The sequence below is a fragment of the Mus caroli genome, unplaced genomic scaffold, assembly GCF_978045245.1.
Source record: "Mus caroli unplaced genomic scaffold, Mus_caroli_1 scaffold_9, whole genome shotgun sequence".
Taxonomy (NCBI): domain Eukaryota; kingdom Metazoa; phylum Chordata; class Mammalia; order Rodentia; family Muridae; genus Mus; species Mus caroli.
The window spans coordinates 84,957,524-84,970,000 of NW_028227264.1; the positions used below are offsets into that span (position 1 = coordinate 84,957,524).

At 45.5% G+C, this 12,477-nt stretch overlaps 1 protein-coding gene across 1 annotated transcript in view; it reads left to right on the top strand.

Moving 5' to 3' along the window:
- Abtb3 (ankyrin repeat and BTB domain containing 3) overlaps nt 1-12,477 on the top strand; it is a 273,659-nt gene that overhangs the window by 154,342 nt on the left and 106,840 nt on the right. Inside the window, exon 2 of the mRNA XM_021174021.3 lies at nt 2,758-2,907. Within this exon, the coding sequence (XP_021029680.1) occupies nt 2,758-2,907 (150 nt within the window). The remainder of the gene's footprint in view (nt 1-2,757; nt 2,908-12,477) is intronic.

The following is a 12,477-nucleotide window of genomic DNA, read 5'->3' on the forward strand; positions in this document are numbered from 1 at the left end:
TTGGAGGAATTGTGTCACTGTAGGTGGGCTTTGAAGTTTCAGAAACTCAAGTCAGGCTCAGCAGTCACTCTCTGATGCCTGCCAATCCAGGTGTAGAACTTCGGGCTGCTTCCCAGCACTATGTCTGCCTGTGTCTCCATGCTTCTTGCCATGACAATAATGGACTAAACCTCTGAACTGTAAACCAGTCCCAGTGAAATGTTTTCTTTCATAAGAGTTGCCGTGGTCATGGTGTCTCGTCACAGTCAGAGAGTCCTAAGACAATATATATATGGAGTTAAGAAAATAAAGCCGTAATACATAATCTTTGCATAATAGATCAATTACAGATTTTGCAAATCTCCGCCGTCCAGTTCTTAAGGCTTCTTTGAATAATGGCACTTCCTCATTTGAATTTCATACCTCTCCGAAAGGACAAGCAATTCCAAGGGGGATTGTTCGTCTGCACGATGAAGCGTGAAGAAATCCAGAGCTGGCGTTTGTATGCCGACTTTCATCTCAGGTCGATATGTGGTGAACCCTTCTGCTTAGCACTTGAAAGACAGCCCATCGGATCTCATTTCCCATCCCTGTCCCCAGCAGCCCCAGAAGAAAGACAAATCCAGTGCTTTATCCCCCGCCCCCACTTCACACTGAGGTTCTCGGACCTGTCTGAGGTCAAGCTAGGGTGAAGCTCAGAGACCCAGACTCAAGTTTCTTTCTCCTGTGCCCATTGATCCCTATGGAAAGAGCAGCAAACGGCCGGCAATCTGGGTTATCCCACAGCCAGTGATGAAAGCCACAGGCACATGAAAACCCTAGGGACACCTGAGGACCTGTGCTGACACTGGTCCTCCTCTTCCCCCTCCGTGTTCAGGACTTCACTCTTGGCTCTTTAAGCCCCTTGATTCTGCTTCCCTCTACCCACAAGTGAGGGGTCCATGAAATTTAACCTCACTTTCTAGTCCTGATCATGATTTTCTGGCATCATATGTATTGACCCCTTCAAGGTGATAGGAGGTCTGTGTGTTAGAGCCACAGACATCAGAGACCTCAGATGAGGGATAAGCCCAAGATCTGTTGCTGTGGCAGCAGCCTCTTGGTCCAGCCTCTGACCTTCAGGTTGGTGTGAGGAAGGAAGAAGAGGACAAGGCCTCCCTGCCAGGTTCCAGTGGGAGGATGTTAGAGAGGCAGAAGGATCTCTTGCAAGTGGGCACCTTCTGTAGGTCTGGCCTTCCCTGTCTAAAAACTGAAAGGTCCTCAGGTGTCCTGTGACTAGTGAGGCTGAATTGGCCTGTCTGCCAGGCTGTGATGTTTCCCAAGCTCATTGCCTGTTCCAGCACATTAGTGGGCCCTCTGTGTGTGCTGGGCTGTGATATGAAGTACGTTCTTTGGAGCTACAAAGTGTCTGACACATAAGCAGTTCGAGAAGGGTCTTCAATGAAAATTTGTGTGAAAAATTTCAGGGCTATAGACTTTGAATGGGTCTTCATATCCTTTAGCCACTGTTACCACACATTGGAAACAATGGTTACTCTAGCTGCCTCCCCCTTCCCCCACAGTCTCAGCCAGGGCTTTGATTGGCAGGATTTGGGTGGGGCTACTGAGATCTGAGATCTGAGCCGGCCGGCTGGGTGGTGAGTGAAGCTGAGCTCACCGGCTTTACCTTCTGCTTCCTCTAATTCAGCACCTGTATGTGGATCATGGGTTATCTCTCCCAAGTTACTCTGTGAGCATCGAGGGTGTGTGTGTGTGTGTTTGTGTGTGTGTGTGTGTGTGTGTTTCTCCCCTTCCTTAAATGAGCAAGACTACCCAGGGTATGTTCTGCTCATCATAAAGGCAGAGCTCAGGAAAGCAAGTTCAATGTCATAGGCACTTTTCAGGCTCTGAATCTGTCCTCTCTGTTAACGCACCCTTGACCAAAGTAAGTCAATTCATCAGATTTGAAATTCAAGAAGCAGGGACACACTCCTTCCTCCCTGGGGTGGTTAGCAAATTTAGTGACGGGTAAATGACTCTGGGTAAGCCACATAGTTACAATTCAGGTCCTCACTAAATGTTTCCAGAGCAAAAAGGGAGGGAAGAGTAGTGTACAAGGTATAGAAATCCTAGCCCCAACCCCATATACATCATTACAGAGAAATTCTGAAGCCTTGCCTCCCAGATCACAGGCCGTCCACACCAGTTACATGTATTCAACCAATGAAGAAAGCCCTCAAAGGCTACCACCTGCAGGGACTGCCCTTCTCCAGTCCCTAGTGCTTGAGCTGTCTCTGGAAGAAAGAATGAGGCAGTCATCTCTGGGTTCAGGAGAAGCACCTCTCAGCAGACAGATTCTCTGCCAGGCCAGAGAACGAGTCTGTTCATGATCTTTGGAAATATAGTGTCCAGATAGTGGCTCACATGGCTGGTAAATTAGCATCTATATCTAAAAGGGGTCCAAGGTCTGGAATGTAGCTCAGTTGGTTTCTGCTTGTCTATCAGGGATGAAGGCTAGGTTTGATTTCCAGCGCCGAATAAACTGGACATGGTTGTGCACACCTGCAATCCTAGCACTCAGGAGATAGAGGAGGGAGAATCACAAGTTCAAGGTCACCCTTGGCTACATAATGTTTGGGGCCAGCGCCAATGGGAGCTCTATATGCTACCCTGTTTCAAAAGGGGTTGGAGATCCAGAGTGTGGGTTCCTGTCTCAGCTTCTGACAGAAGTTTGGCACCTCTCGCTTGATAAATGGAAAAGTAACCAGTTGTCGTCTTCTCTGTCCCTCCCTACTGCAGGTGTGCTGAGCCTGCCAGAGAGCCTGAACCTGCATCGAGACCCACAGCGGCCCAGCAAGCCGGGAGAGCTCCCCATGTTCAGCCAGTCAGAGCTGAGGACCATCGAGCAGTCCCTGCTGGCCACACGGGTGGGCAGCATCGCCGAGCTCAGTAAGTGGACAGTCTCTCCAAACCTGGTGTCTGTCCCACATAGCCTCTCTATGTCAGAAGTGGCATGCCAGTCTCTCATGCCAAAGGTACTCATGCTGACCTGTCCAGGGTGCCTTTATTGAGTTTTTGCTGTGTACACAAAGCAGTGCCAGTGAAATTAGGGAAGATAAGGGCTCTAGAGGAAGGAAGGCCTGCTAAGTCTCCCAGCTCTGTCATTGCCTTAGGGAAATCTAGTCTGCATCTGCCCTGAGCCTGTATCCTTTCCAATTACACTGAAGAAACCATCTCAGCCAGTGCTGGCTGATGTTCTGATACGGAATACTTAGACGCCTATCTCAGGGTGTGGTATCTTGCCTGCTGCAGGCAATATATGTGATCTCTAAATAGTGCCCATTAACTATTGATGGCTATAGCAGCATCTGTTGAATGCACATCAGATCTCCTCTGTCTTCTGTTCAGAATTCATCCCTGGTTCCTTTCTGATCCACAGGACAAGCCGAAGTCCTCAGAACTGCTCTCAGGCTCCCCATCCACTACACTCTGTCCTCCCTTTGGTCCTTTCTGCTCCTTGACCACAAGAGGAAACCCCAGGACCTTTGCACTGACTGCTCCCCCAAGCCAAAACAACCCTCTATGTCTTGCTTTCTCACCCTTGTGAAACAGTGATTCTCTAAAGACTCTTTTCTTACCTCAGCTAGTAAAGCAATCCATGAGAATAGACAAGACAAGCATCTGGGGTCTGGAGAGATGAATAAACAGTCAAGAGCCCTTGCTGTTCTTGCAGAGGATTCTAATTCATTTCCTAGCACCCATGTCAGGAGAGTCGCATCCACCCGTAACTCCAGCTTCAAGAGTTCAATCCCCTCTTCTGGCCTCCAAGGGTACCCTCACACTGTGCAGTTCTCATACAAGGGTACCCTCATACTGTGCACATACACAGAGGCGGGGTTGGGAAAGACTTTTCTTTCTCACAGCTCTAGAGCATGGGAAGTTCAAGGTCAGAAATTCATCTCTTGGTGATGGCTCTCTGTCCAACTTACAGACGTTACCTTCTCAATGGACCTCTTCCTAGAAGGCCTATCATGAGGGCCCCACCCTCTTGGACTCGACCAATCCTAAACCTCTGCTAATTGCCCCGCTTTCTAACACTGTCACACTGCAGGCTGAGGCTTCCACACATGAACCTCGAAGGACGTACACATTCAGTTCACTGGTCCACAGCAGCCTTCATCCCTTATCCATCGCTCTTACGTGTTATGCCCAGCACCTACCATCCTCCAGCGTTACTCGGTGCATTTGTGTTTCCATGGTCTCCTTATTGAGGCACAAGTCACACCCAGCTTATCTACACATCCACTTCTGGCATTTTTAGTATATTTATCAAGTTGCACAGCATAACCACAGTCTGTTTTTTTTACTCCAATTAAAAGCCCAAAACCCATAACAGTCCCCTCCCTCCCATCTCCTAGTCACGCTCCACATTTAACTGCTTTACTTTTTGCATTGCCTCTCTCCCTGCTGGAGTCTGTCCTCCCTTCCTGATGGGACAAACGTTTGATGTGTTCACTGATAGAACAGTATCAGATAGATAATGATAGATAGATAGATAGATAGATAGATAGATAGATAGATAGATAGATAGTTACATAGATACATATATAGATAGGTACATAGATAGATACATAAATAGATACATAGATGGTAGATATATATTAGATAGACAAATAGAGGATAGATAGATAGACAGATGCATAGATACATGATAGATAGATAATAGATAGATAGATAGAAGATGGATAGATAGATAGATAGATAGATAGATAGATAGATAGATAGATAAATAGATGATAGATAGACAGAAGATAGATAGATGGATACATAGATACATGATAGATAGATAGATAGATAGATAGATAGATAGATAGATAGATAGATAGATACACAGATTGATACATACATACATACATACATATAACAGTATCTGGAACTTGGAAAGTATGAAACACAGAAGAAAGGGGTAAAGAAAGAAGGAAAGGAGGAGGGTCACAAAAAAGTATAAAAGAAATAAGAGAAGATGTAGTGGTCAATTGTGCTACCATGATTGGATGAAAAAATGCCCAGGGAGGACCACTGAGGTGGCTCAGTGGGTGAAGGTGCTGCTGCCAAGGTTGATGACCCAAATTCTATCCCCAAGCCCCGCATGGTGAAAGCAGAGAACCACCTCCTCAAGTTGTCCTCTGACACCCCCCGTAGATGCCTTGGCACATACACATTCACACACGTAGCACACAATAAATAAGTGAAAAAAGGAAGAAATGTCTAGGGGATTAGGAAGCATTCTTCTAGGTGTGACTGTCATGGTGTCTCGTTTCTGCCATCCTGATTTTCTGCACACACACATGAAGCCAAGCGGGGACACAGGGTTTCGGAGTACTGAACCCTGTGAGCCAAAAATCTTTCCTCTCGTATTTCTGTTAGGCATTTTGTTGCAGCAATGAAAAAAAAAATGGCTCACACAGAGAAAACAGTCAAGTTTGGAGTATCCCGGGTTTGAAGAATATTTGGTTATATACGCCCTGATTTGGGCCTGTGCCAGCCAGCCAGACCCACTGTATTCCTTTCTCCTCTGTTGCTGAGATAAAGTGCACAAGACCAAAAGCAGCCTGAATCAGGAAAGGATTTATTTCAGCATCCACCTCCAGGTCACAGTCCATCACTGAGGGAAGTCCAGGATAAACTCAGGCAGGAGCCTGGAGACAAGAGCTGAAGCTGTGGTAGTGGAGGGGTGCTGTTTACTGACTTGAACCCTCAGCTCATGTTCAGCCTGCTTTCTTATACAACTCAAGACTACCTGCCTGAGGATGGCACTGCCCACAGTGGGCTAGGCCTTACCACATCAATCAATCAACAGTCAAGACAGGTTGCCCACTGGACGATCTAGTCTGAGAATTACCTGAAAAATCCCTCAGTTGAGACTCCCTTGAGTTGACAATAAAAACTATCCAGGACAGCAAGCAAAGGAAATTACCACTATATTTGCTCAAGACTCTCAGTTGACTGTTAAACAGCTTAGCTGTCTCTCAGTTCCTGGTGGGATTGGAGCGTTGATTTCTAGACAACTAAACTGGACAGAAGTTGATACAGCAATCACAGCAGATCCTGAGCAGTACAAAGCTTTACACCCAGAACCCAGCCTGTCCCTCCTCCAGAGGAGTCCCTGACCCACCCAGAACGTGACCTCCCATGGGGACAAGCTGCATCTCTGTGATAGCAAGCTTTGAACGAGCAGGAGCCAATCTCTGGCATTGTATTCATGACTTTTCTTTCACTGTAACAAAATACCCAACAGAATAACACAAGAGAAAAGGGTCTATTGGGGCCCACGGCTTCAGAGGGGTCCATCCCTGGCAACTTGGTTCTGTATTTTTTGATTCATTGTGAGGCAGAACATCATGATGATAGGATTATGTGTCCAAGGGGGATTTTTTTTTATCTCCTTGCAAACAGGAAGCCAAGAACAAGACAGGAAGAGAGCAGGGGGAACATGATCACTTCAAGGACCCATCACCAGAAACTACTTCTTCCACCTAGGTTTTACCTCCTGAAGTTTCTAGCACCTTCTAAGGTAGCACCACAGGCCAGAAGCCAAACCTCCAACAGATGAGCCTTTTAAGTGAGACATGCCTCATATACAAACCATAACAGTCACAAGATAGCTGCTTTCCTGGCCTCTGTGTTGAGAGGTGGGATTCCCATCCTTTTCAGACCTCCAAAGCCATGAGATATTGTTCCTAGTAACAGTATCTTCTGACTCCTTGCTGTGTGGTTGATCTAAAGCTTATGAGTGACATTCCCCTGTTGGGAGTCTGGTGATGTCTAGAGACCCTGTCTTAGAACATTTTTTAGTGCATAAGATATAAAACTACAAAGAAAGAAAACCAATTTTTTTGCATTTAAATCATGGCATAGGCTGTGTGTGTGTGTGTGTGTGTGTGTGTGTGTGTGTGTGTTTTATGTGTATGAGTGTTTTACCTACATGTCCACATGTGTCAAATCCCCTGGGACTGGAGTTACAGATGGTTGTAAGCTACCGTGTGGGTGCTGGGAACTGAACTCAGGTCTTCGGGAAGAGCAGCAAGTGCTCTTAACCACTGATCCATCATCTCTCCAGCCCCCACATTCTGTGATTTTTATTAGCACATGTTATGATGGGATCCAGCAGTAAGTCTGATGGCCACAAATTCTGAGGTTGTGATATTTATGAATACGATTCTGAGGTATCCACAAGGAAGTAATGGATGTTTGCATTTTAACACACTGCCAGGGTGTCCTCAGAATGTACAAAGGCTCCAAGCAACACCCTTGGAAAGCATTGCCAGAAAACAGAATACAAAAGACATTTGGACCTTCTCCTTATGGGAAATGCTCTTGTCCCTCAAGCTGTGGAATCTGACTACAGGGTCGGAACATGTCTGTATATACATTACTTGGGAAGAGGCCTCCACACCATGTAGCCCACGCACTGTCTTGTCGGGTCTCAGAGATTAGTCTTGGGCCAAGGAAGATGACTTAGTCAGTACAGTGCTTCTCAAGGAAGTGTGAGTCCCTGAGTGTGGATCCTCCACACACATATGTGCACACACACACACACACACACACACACATACACCCTTATACCCTTACACACATTTAACACGTACAAATGTTAGTCCTGAAGTGCCTCCAAGGTGCCCACCAGCCTCTGTTCAAAGAATTTGCTAAGCAACTCCATGGTTCACCTAAGCAGGCAGCCCATGGGAGCAGCGTGCTGCAGAAATTGTTTTTAAGGATAATTTGCTGTGTAAATTAAACACCGTCGTCATTGGATGTTGACTTTCATGTGTGAATTGTTGGCACACAAATGAGTGTTGCTAATTGCGAGTGTGTTTTGTGTGTTCATTAAGTTGGGCCTGAAGTCGGTGTGCAGACGTGCTCTGTTAAAATCCAGCATAGACAGAAGGTAATAAGATTCCTCTCTTCAGATCTGACAGTAATTTAGACTGCTCTGCAGTCTGAATCAACACAGACCAGCTCTCTCTGTGGACACAGAGAACTCTTCTTCATATTCAAAGGTTGTTCTGTCCAGGCCGGTAATAGAAAACCACTGTTTTTGCAGCAGAAGTGAGAATCTCAGCTCTTGAAGCAGTCTCAAGGGTGAAAGATTCAAGAGCAGAGCTCCTTCTTAATAGCTAATAATGATAATAGCACCAACTGATGTCTATGGAAGTAGGGTGCCATGCTGGCTAATCTAGATAGTTAACTTGAGGAAATTAGAATCACCATGGTAACACACCTCTGGGTGTGTCTATGAGGATGTTCCCAGAAAGGTTTAACTGAAGAAGGAAGACCTACACTGAATATAAATGGCACCATCCCATGAGCTGAGGCCCTGGGCCAAATAAGGGCCAAAGAGATGGCTCAGTGGTTACGAGCATTGACTGCTCTTCTGAAGGTGAGTTCAAATCCCAGCAATCACATGGTGGCTTGCAACCATCCGTAATGAGATCTGACGCCCTCTTCTGGTGTGTCTGAAGACAGTTACAGTGTACTTAGATATAATAATAAATAAATCTTTAGAAGAAGGAGGAGGAGGAAGAGGAGAAGGAGGAAGAAGAGGAGGAGGAAGAAGAAGAGGAGGAAGAAGAGGAGGAGGAGGAGGGAGAAGAAGAGGAAGAGGAGGGAGAAGAAGAGGAGGAGGAGGGAGAAGAAGAGGAGGAGAAGATGAAGGAGAAGGAGGAGGAGGAGGAGGAGAAAAAGAAACACTTTCTTTTTCTTTGTTGGATGTTTTGTCACAACATCAAGTAATAATTAATAAGGGTGCTGTGATAAATCTACAGGTCCACTTTTGATATATTGTCCCTACTTTGTGATCTGGTGGTGGAAGCAAGAGGAGGTTGAACAGTAATTCCTTCATCAGCCTCACCTGTGATCGGAAGGGCTGGAAATTGCACCCAGGCTTCGGCAGGTAACCCTGCCACACATCAAAATAGAACTGCTCTCCTACCAGGGTCATGTGAATAGGTAGCTCTCAGATCCCAGAGGCACCTCCATGAGGATGGGGTACCAAGTTGGGGCTATGCTCCTCCAACTCTGAGGACGTGCAGTTTGCTCTGAGGGTATACAGGCTCTGGACTTAACTGTAGATACCCAACATTCAGAAAGGTTGCCAAGTCCCTGAGGAGGGGACCAGCCCTAAAAGCTGAGGTGTCTCTCCAAGTCACCTTGCCATTTCTTCAGTAAATCATATTCAGATTCAGGTCTGTATTAAGCCACTGGGAATGCCTGGAGCACTCACCTTTATCCCTCCATTTACCTTGCTTCACTTTTTATCCTGAAAGTTTCCCAGAGGCATATATTGAAAGCTTATCTTCCAGCCCTTGGTCAGTGTGGGGGGCAGGGGTGTCCTTGAAGGGAATACTGGAATACCAACCCTTCCTGTTTCTCTTGCTTTTTCTTGGCTGCAGCAAGATGACGATGCCTCTTCTACCTCCTACTCCATCCATGAGATAGCAAGTTTCCACAGGCCCAAAGTGGTAAATCCAGGAGACCATAGACAATATTCATTCTCCTTTTAAGTCGATGACTTGAAGTGTTTTGTTACTGTGGTAGAATGCTGACTGACATATCATCTTGGGGTAAAAACACTCACCATTTCTGGATCATCACTGTGTAAAGTGCACAGCACACACTCCTGGCGTTGTTAGTGGTTCCCACTTCACAGATAACAAAAACCGGGTGTGAGGAAGGATCATTGTCTTGCCCAGGGGTGAACAATCAGAAATTAGACAACAAGTCTTAGTTCAAACAGTTTTCTTTGTCCTCTCTGCTGTGTCTGAGTAAGCTTTGTATTCTGAGCACCTCGTATACCACCCACAGCTCAGCAAATGTCCCTTGAATGAGAAATTAATAGCCTGAAGTGAACTACACACGAAGAGTGAAGAATGAGCAGTAGGTTGGGGGCTCAAAGAAAAATCCAGACTAATATCAAGTTTTTTAATTGAACTTTAGAATTTGAAGATCCTGGGTTGAACATATACGTGTGCTCAAAAACATACTAGAGAGGTGACATCCTAGGAGAGCATGTGGTCCCCACATTGACTTGGAGTCTGTGAGCAGTTGTGGGCACCCTTGAATGTGGTTCTCTCTTTTCCTCTCCTCTCCTCTATTTGCCTCTCACACCCTCCCCTCTCCTTTTTCCTTCTTCTTACCTTTCCTTCTTTTCAAAAAGAAAGGTCTGTCTACATGTAGATTTGGGCAGAAGCAGCCCTCATTGGACTATGTGATCTTTTTCCAGGGAAGTCACCCCTGGCTCACAGCAGTCTTAGTTTCAAGGGGGCTGTACATTCGAGCAGGAGCTGGGCATGTTGGAGAAGCATCCCCTGGGCTGGCAAGGAAGATGATTGTAGGTGATGTATAGAGCCGTTTTAATTTTAATTGCTATGTATATTTCATGAGTATGAGGAAATGTTGGTTTTCCATTTATGGCACTGATATGAAGTTTCCTTTTTAAATAAATTTATTTGTATGAACAAGTGAGGCAATTTAAAGAGAAAATATTAAGTAAATAAATTGTACAAGCTGTGCACAGATATGAAGACATCATGATGGTAATTCCCAGGTGGCTGACATTTGAGAAACACAATTACCAGTGGATGGATTCTCAAATAAGTTCCTTGAACTGAACTCCAGCTGCCCAAGCTCCGAGCAGCTGGAGAGAGACAAGATGATTTTTCTGTTTGGGGCTCATGTCACAGACAGGGGACACAGCAGGTAGAAGCACTTATAGAGCGAAGAGTTTCAAGCAGAGGTAGTGATGGTCTCACATAGACGGCCCTCCTTAGAGATATGTTGAAGGCCTCTCTGGTCCAGGGATGAAGATGACAATGATGATGGAAATCATGTGATGACTGACATGATGCAACAATGTTGGTGATGATGGCGACGGTAGTAATGGTAATGAACATGGTGATGACTGAAATGATGTAATGCTGATGATGATGGTGATGAACATGATGATGAAATGATGTAATAATGTTGATGGTAGTGGAGATGATGGTGATGAATATTTTGATGGTTGAAATTCTGTGACAATATTGGTGAGAATGGAGATGATGGTGACGATGAACACAGTGGTGACCAATTTTATATGACACTGATGATGACTAGAGATGATTGTGATGATAATGAAAAGGCTGCCATGATGATGGTGGTAGTGAGCGCTGATAATGCTGGTGATGATGAGTTTGGTGATGGCAGAAATGATACGATAATGATGTTGCTGATGTTGGTGAGGTTGGAAATGATAAGGTGAGGATGGTGATGATGGATATGATGTGGCGATGGTGGTGGTGATAACGATGGCAATGGTAGTGATGCTAAAATAAAATAGTGCTAGCCGGGCGTGGTGGCGCACGCCTTTAATCCCAGCACTCGGGAGGCAGAGGCAGGCGGATTTCTGAGTTAGAGGCCAGCCTGGTCTACAAAGTGAGCTCCAGGACAGCCAGGGCTACACAGAGAAACCCTGTCTCGAAAAGCAAATAAAATAAAATAAAATAAAATAGTGCTAAATGCTAATTAAGCACAAACAAGGCTCCAGACCCCTCCCCCTTTGAGCACTTTTAAGCATGTATATGCATTTCCTCATTTAATTCTCTGAGGTTAAATATTGTCATTATCTCCATTTTACAGAGAAGGGGGATGCCCAGGTTAGTTATTTTATGTGTTTTCCCCTTAAAGTACACAACAAATCTATTCTACCATTCTTTTCCATTCTCACAGAGAATTAAATTAGCTTGTTCAGAGTCACTACTAGATAATGGCAGATTGGTTACTAATGTGCATCACAAAGAGCATGCTATCTGTTCCCCAGAAGAGAACAAGAACCAGGGTGTAGTCTCTGTGCGGAAGGATCCGTGAAGGAAGCATAAATGGTGATAGTTAACTGGGAAGCACTATAAAATTAAGCAGGTTCCTCTTTATTAGGATGTGTTGTTGCAAGTATGCAAGGGAATGAGGTTCTGACCAGAGCATTTTAGAGGGCTCCCTGGAGACAAGCCATTTGATCAGCCATCAGGAGTTGTGAGGATGTGGGAAGTAACCATCCAAGTTGAGAAATCAACAAAGCAGGGACCTGAGATTGCCAGGTGAGCTGAATGGTCCCCAAGAAAACAGGGAGATAGTGAGAATATGAAGTAAAGGGCACCCACACAGCAGCTTTTCTGGTGCCCCGGGAGGTGATAAAATGGTGGGCAGGAGGAAACCATTGCTTCTGTCTCTGTCATTACTGCCACCACTCCCATTTTCTGGGCATTCTTGTGTTTTCTCACTCAAAGGAATGTTTTTCTTTTTTTTTAAGATTTATTTATTTATTATATGTAAGTACACTGTAGCTGTCTTCAGACACTCCAGAAGAGGGCGCCAGATCTCGTTACGGATGGTTGTGAGCCACCATGTGGTTGCTGGGATTTGAACTCTGGACCTTCAGAAGAGCAGTCGGGTGCTCTTACCCACTGAGCCATCTCACCAGCCCGG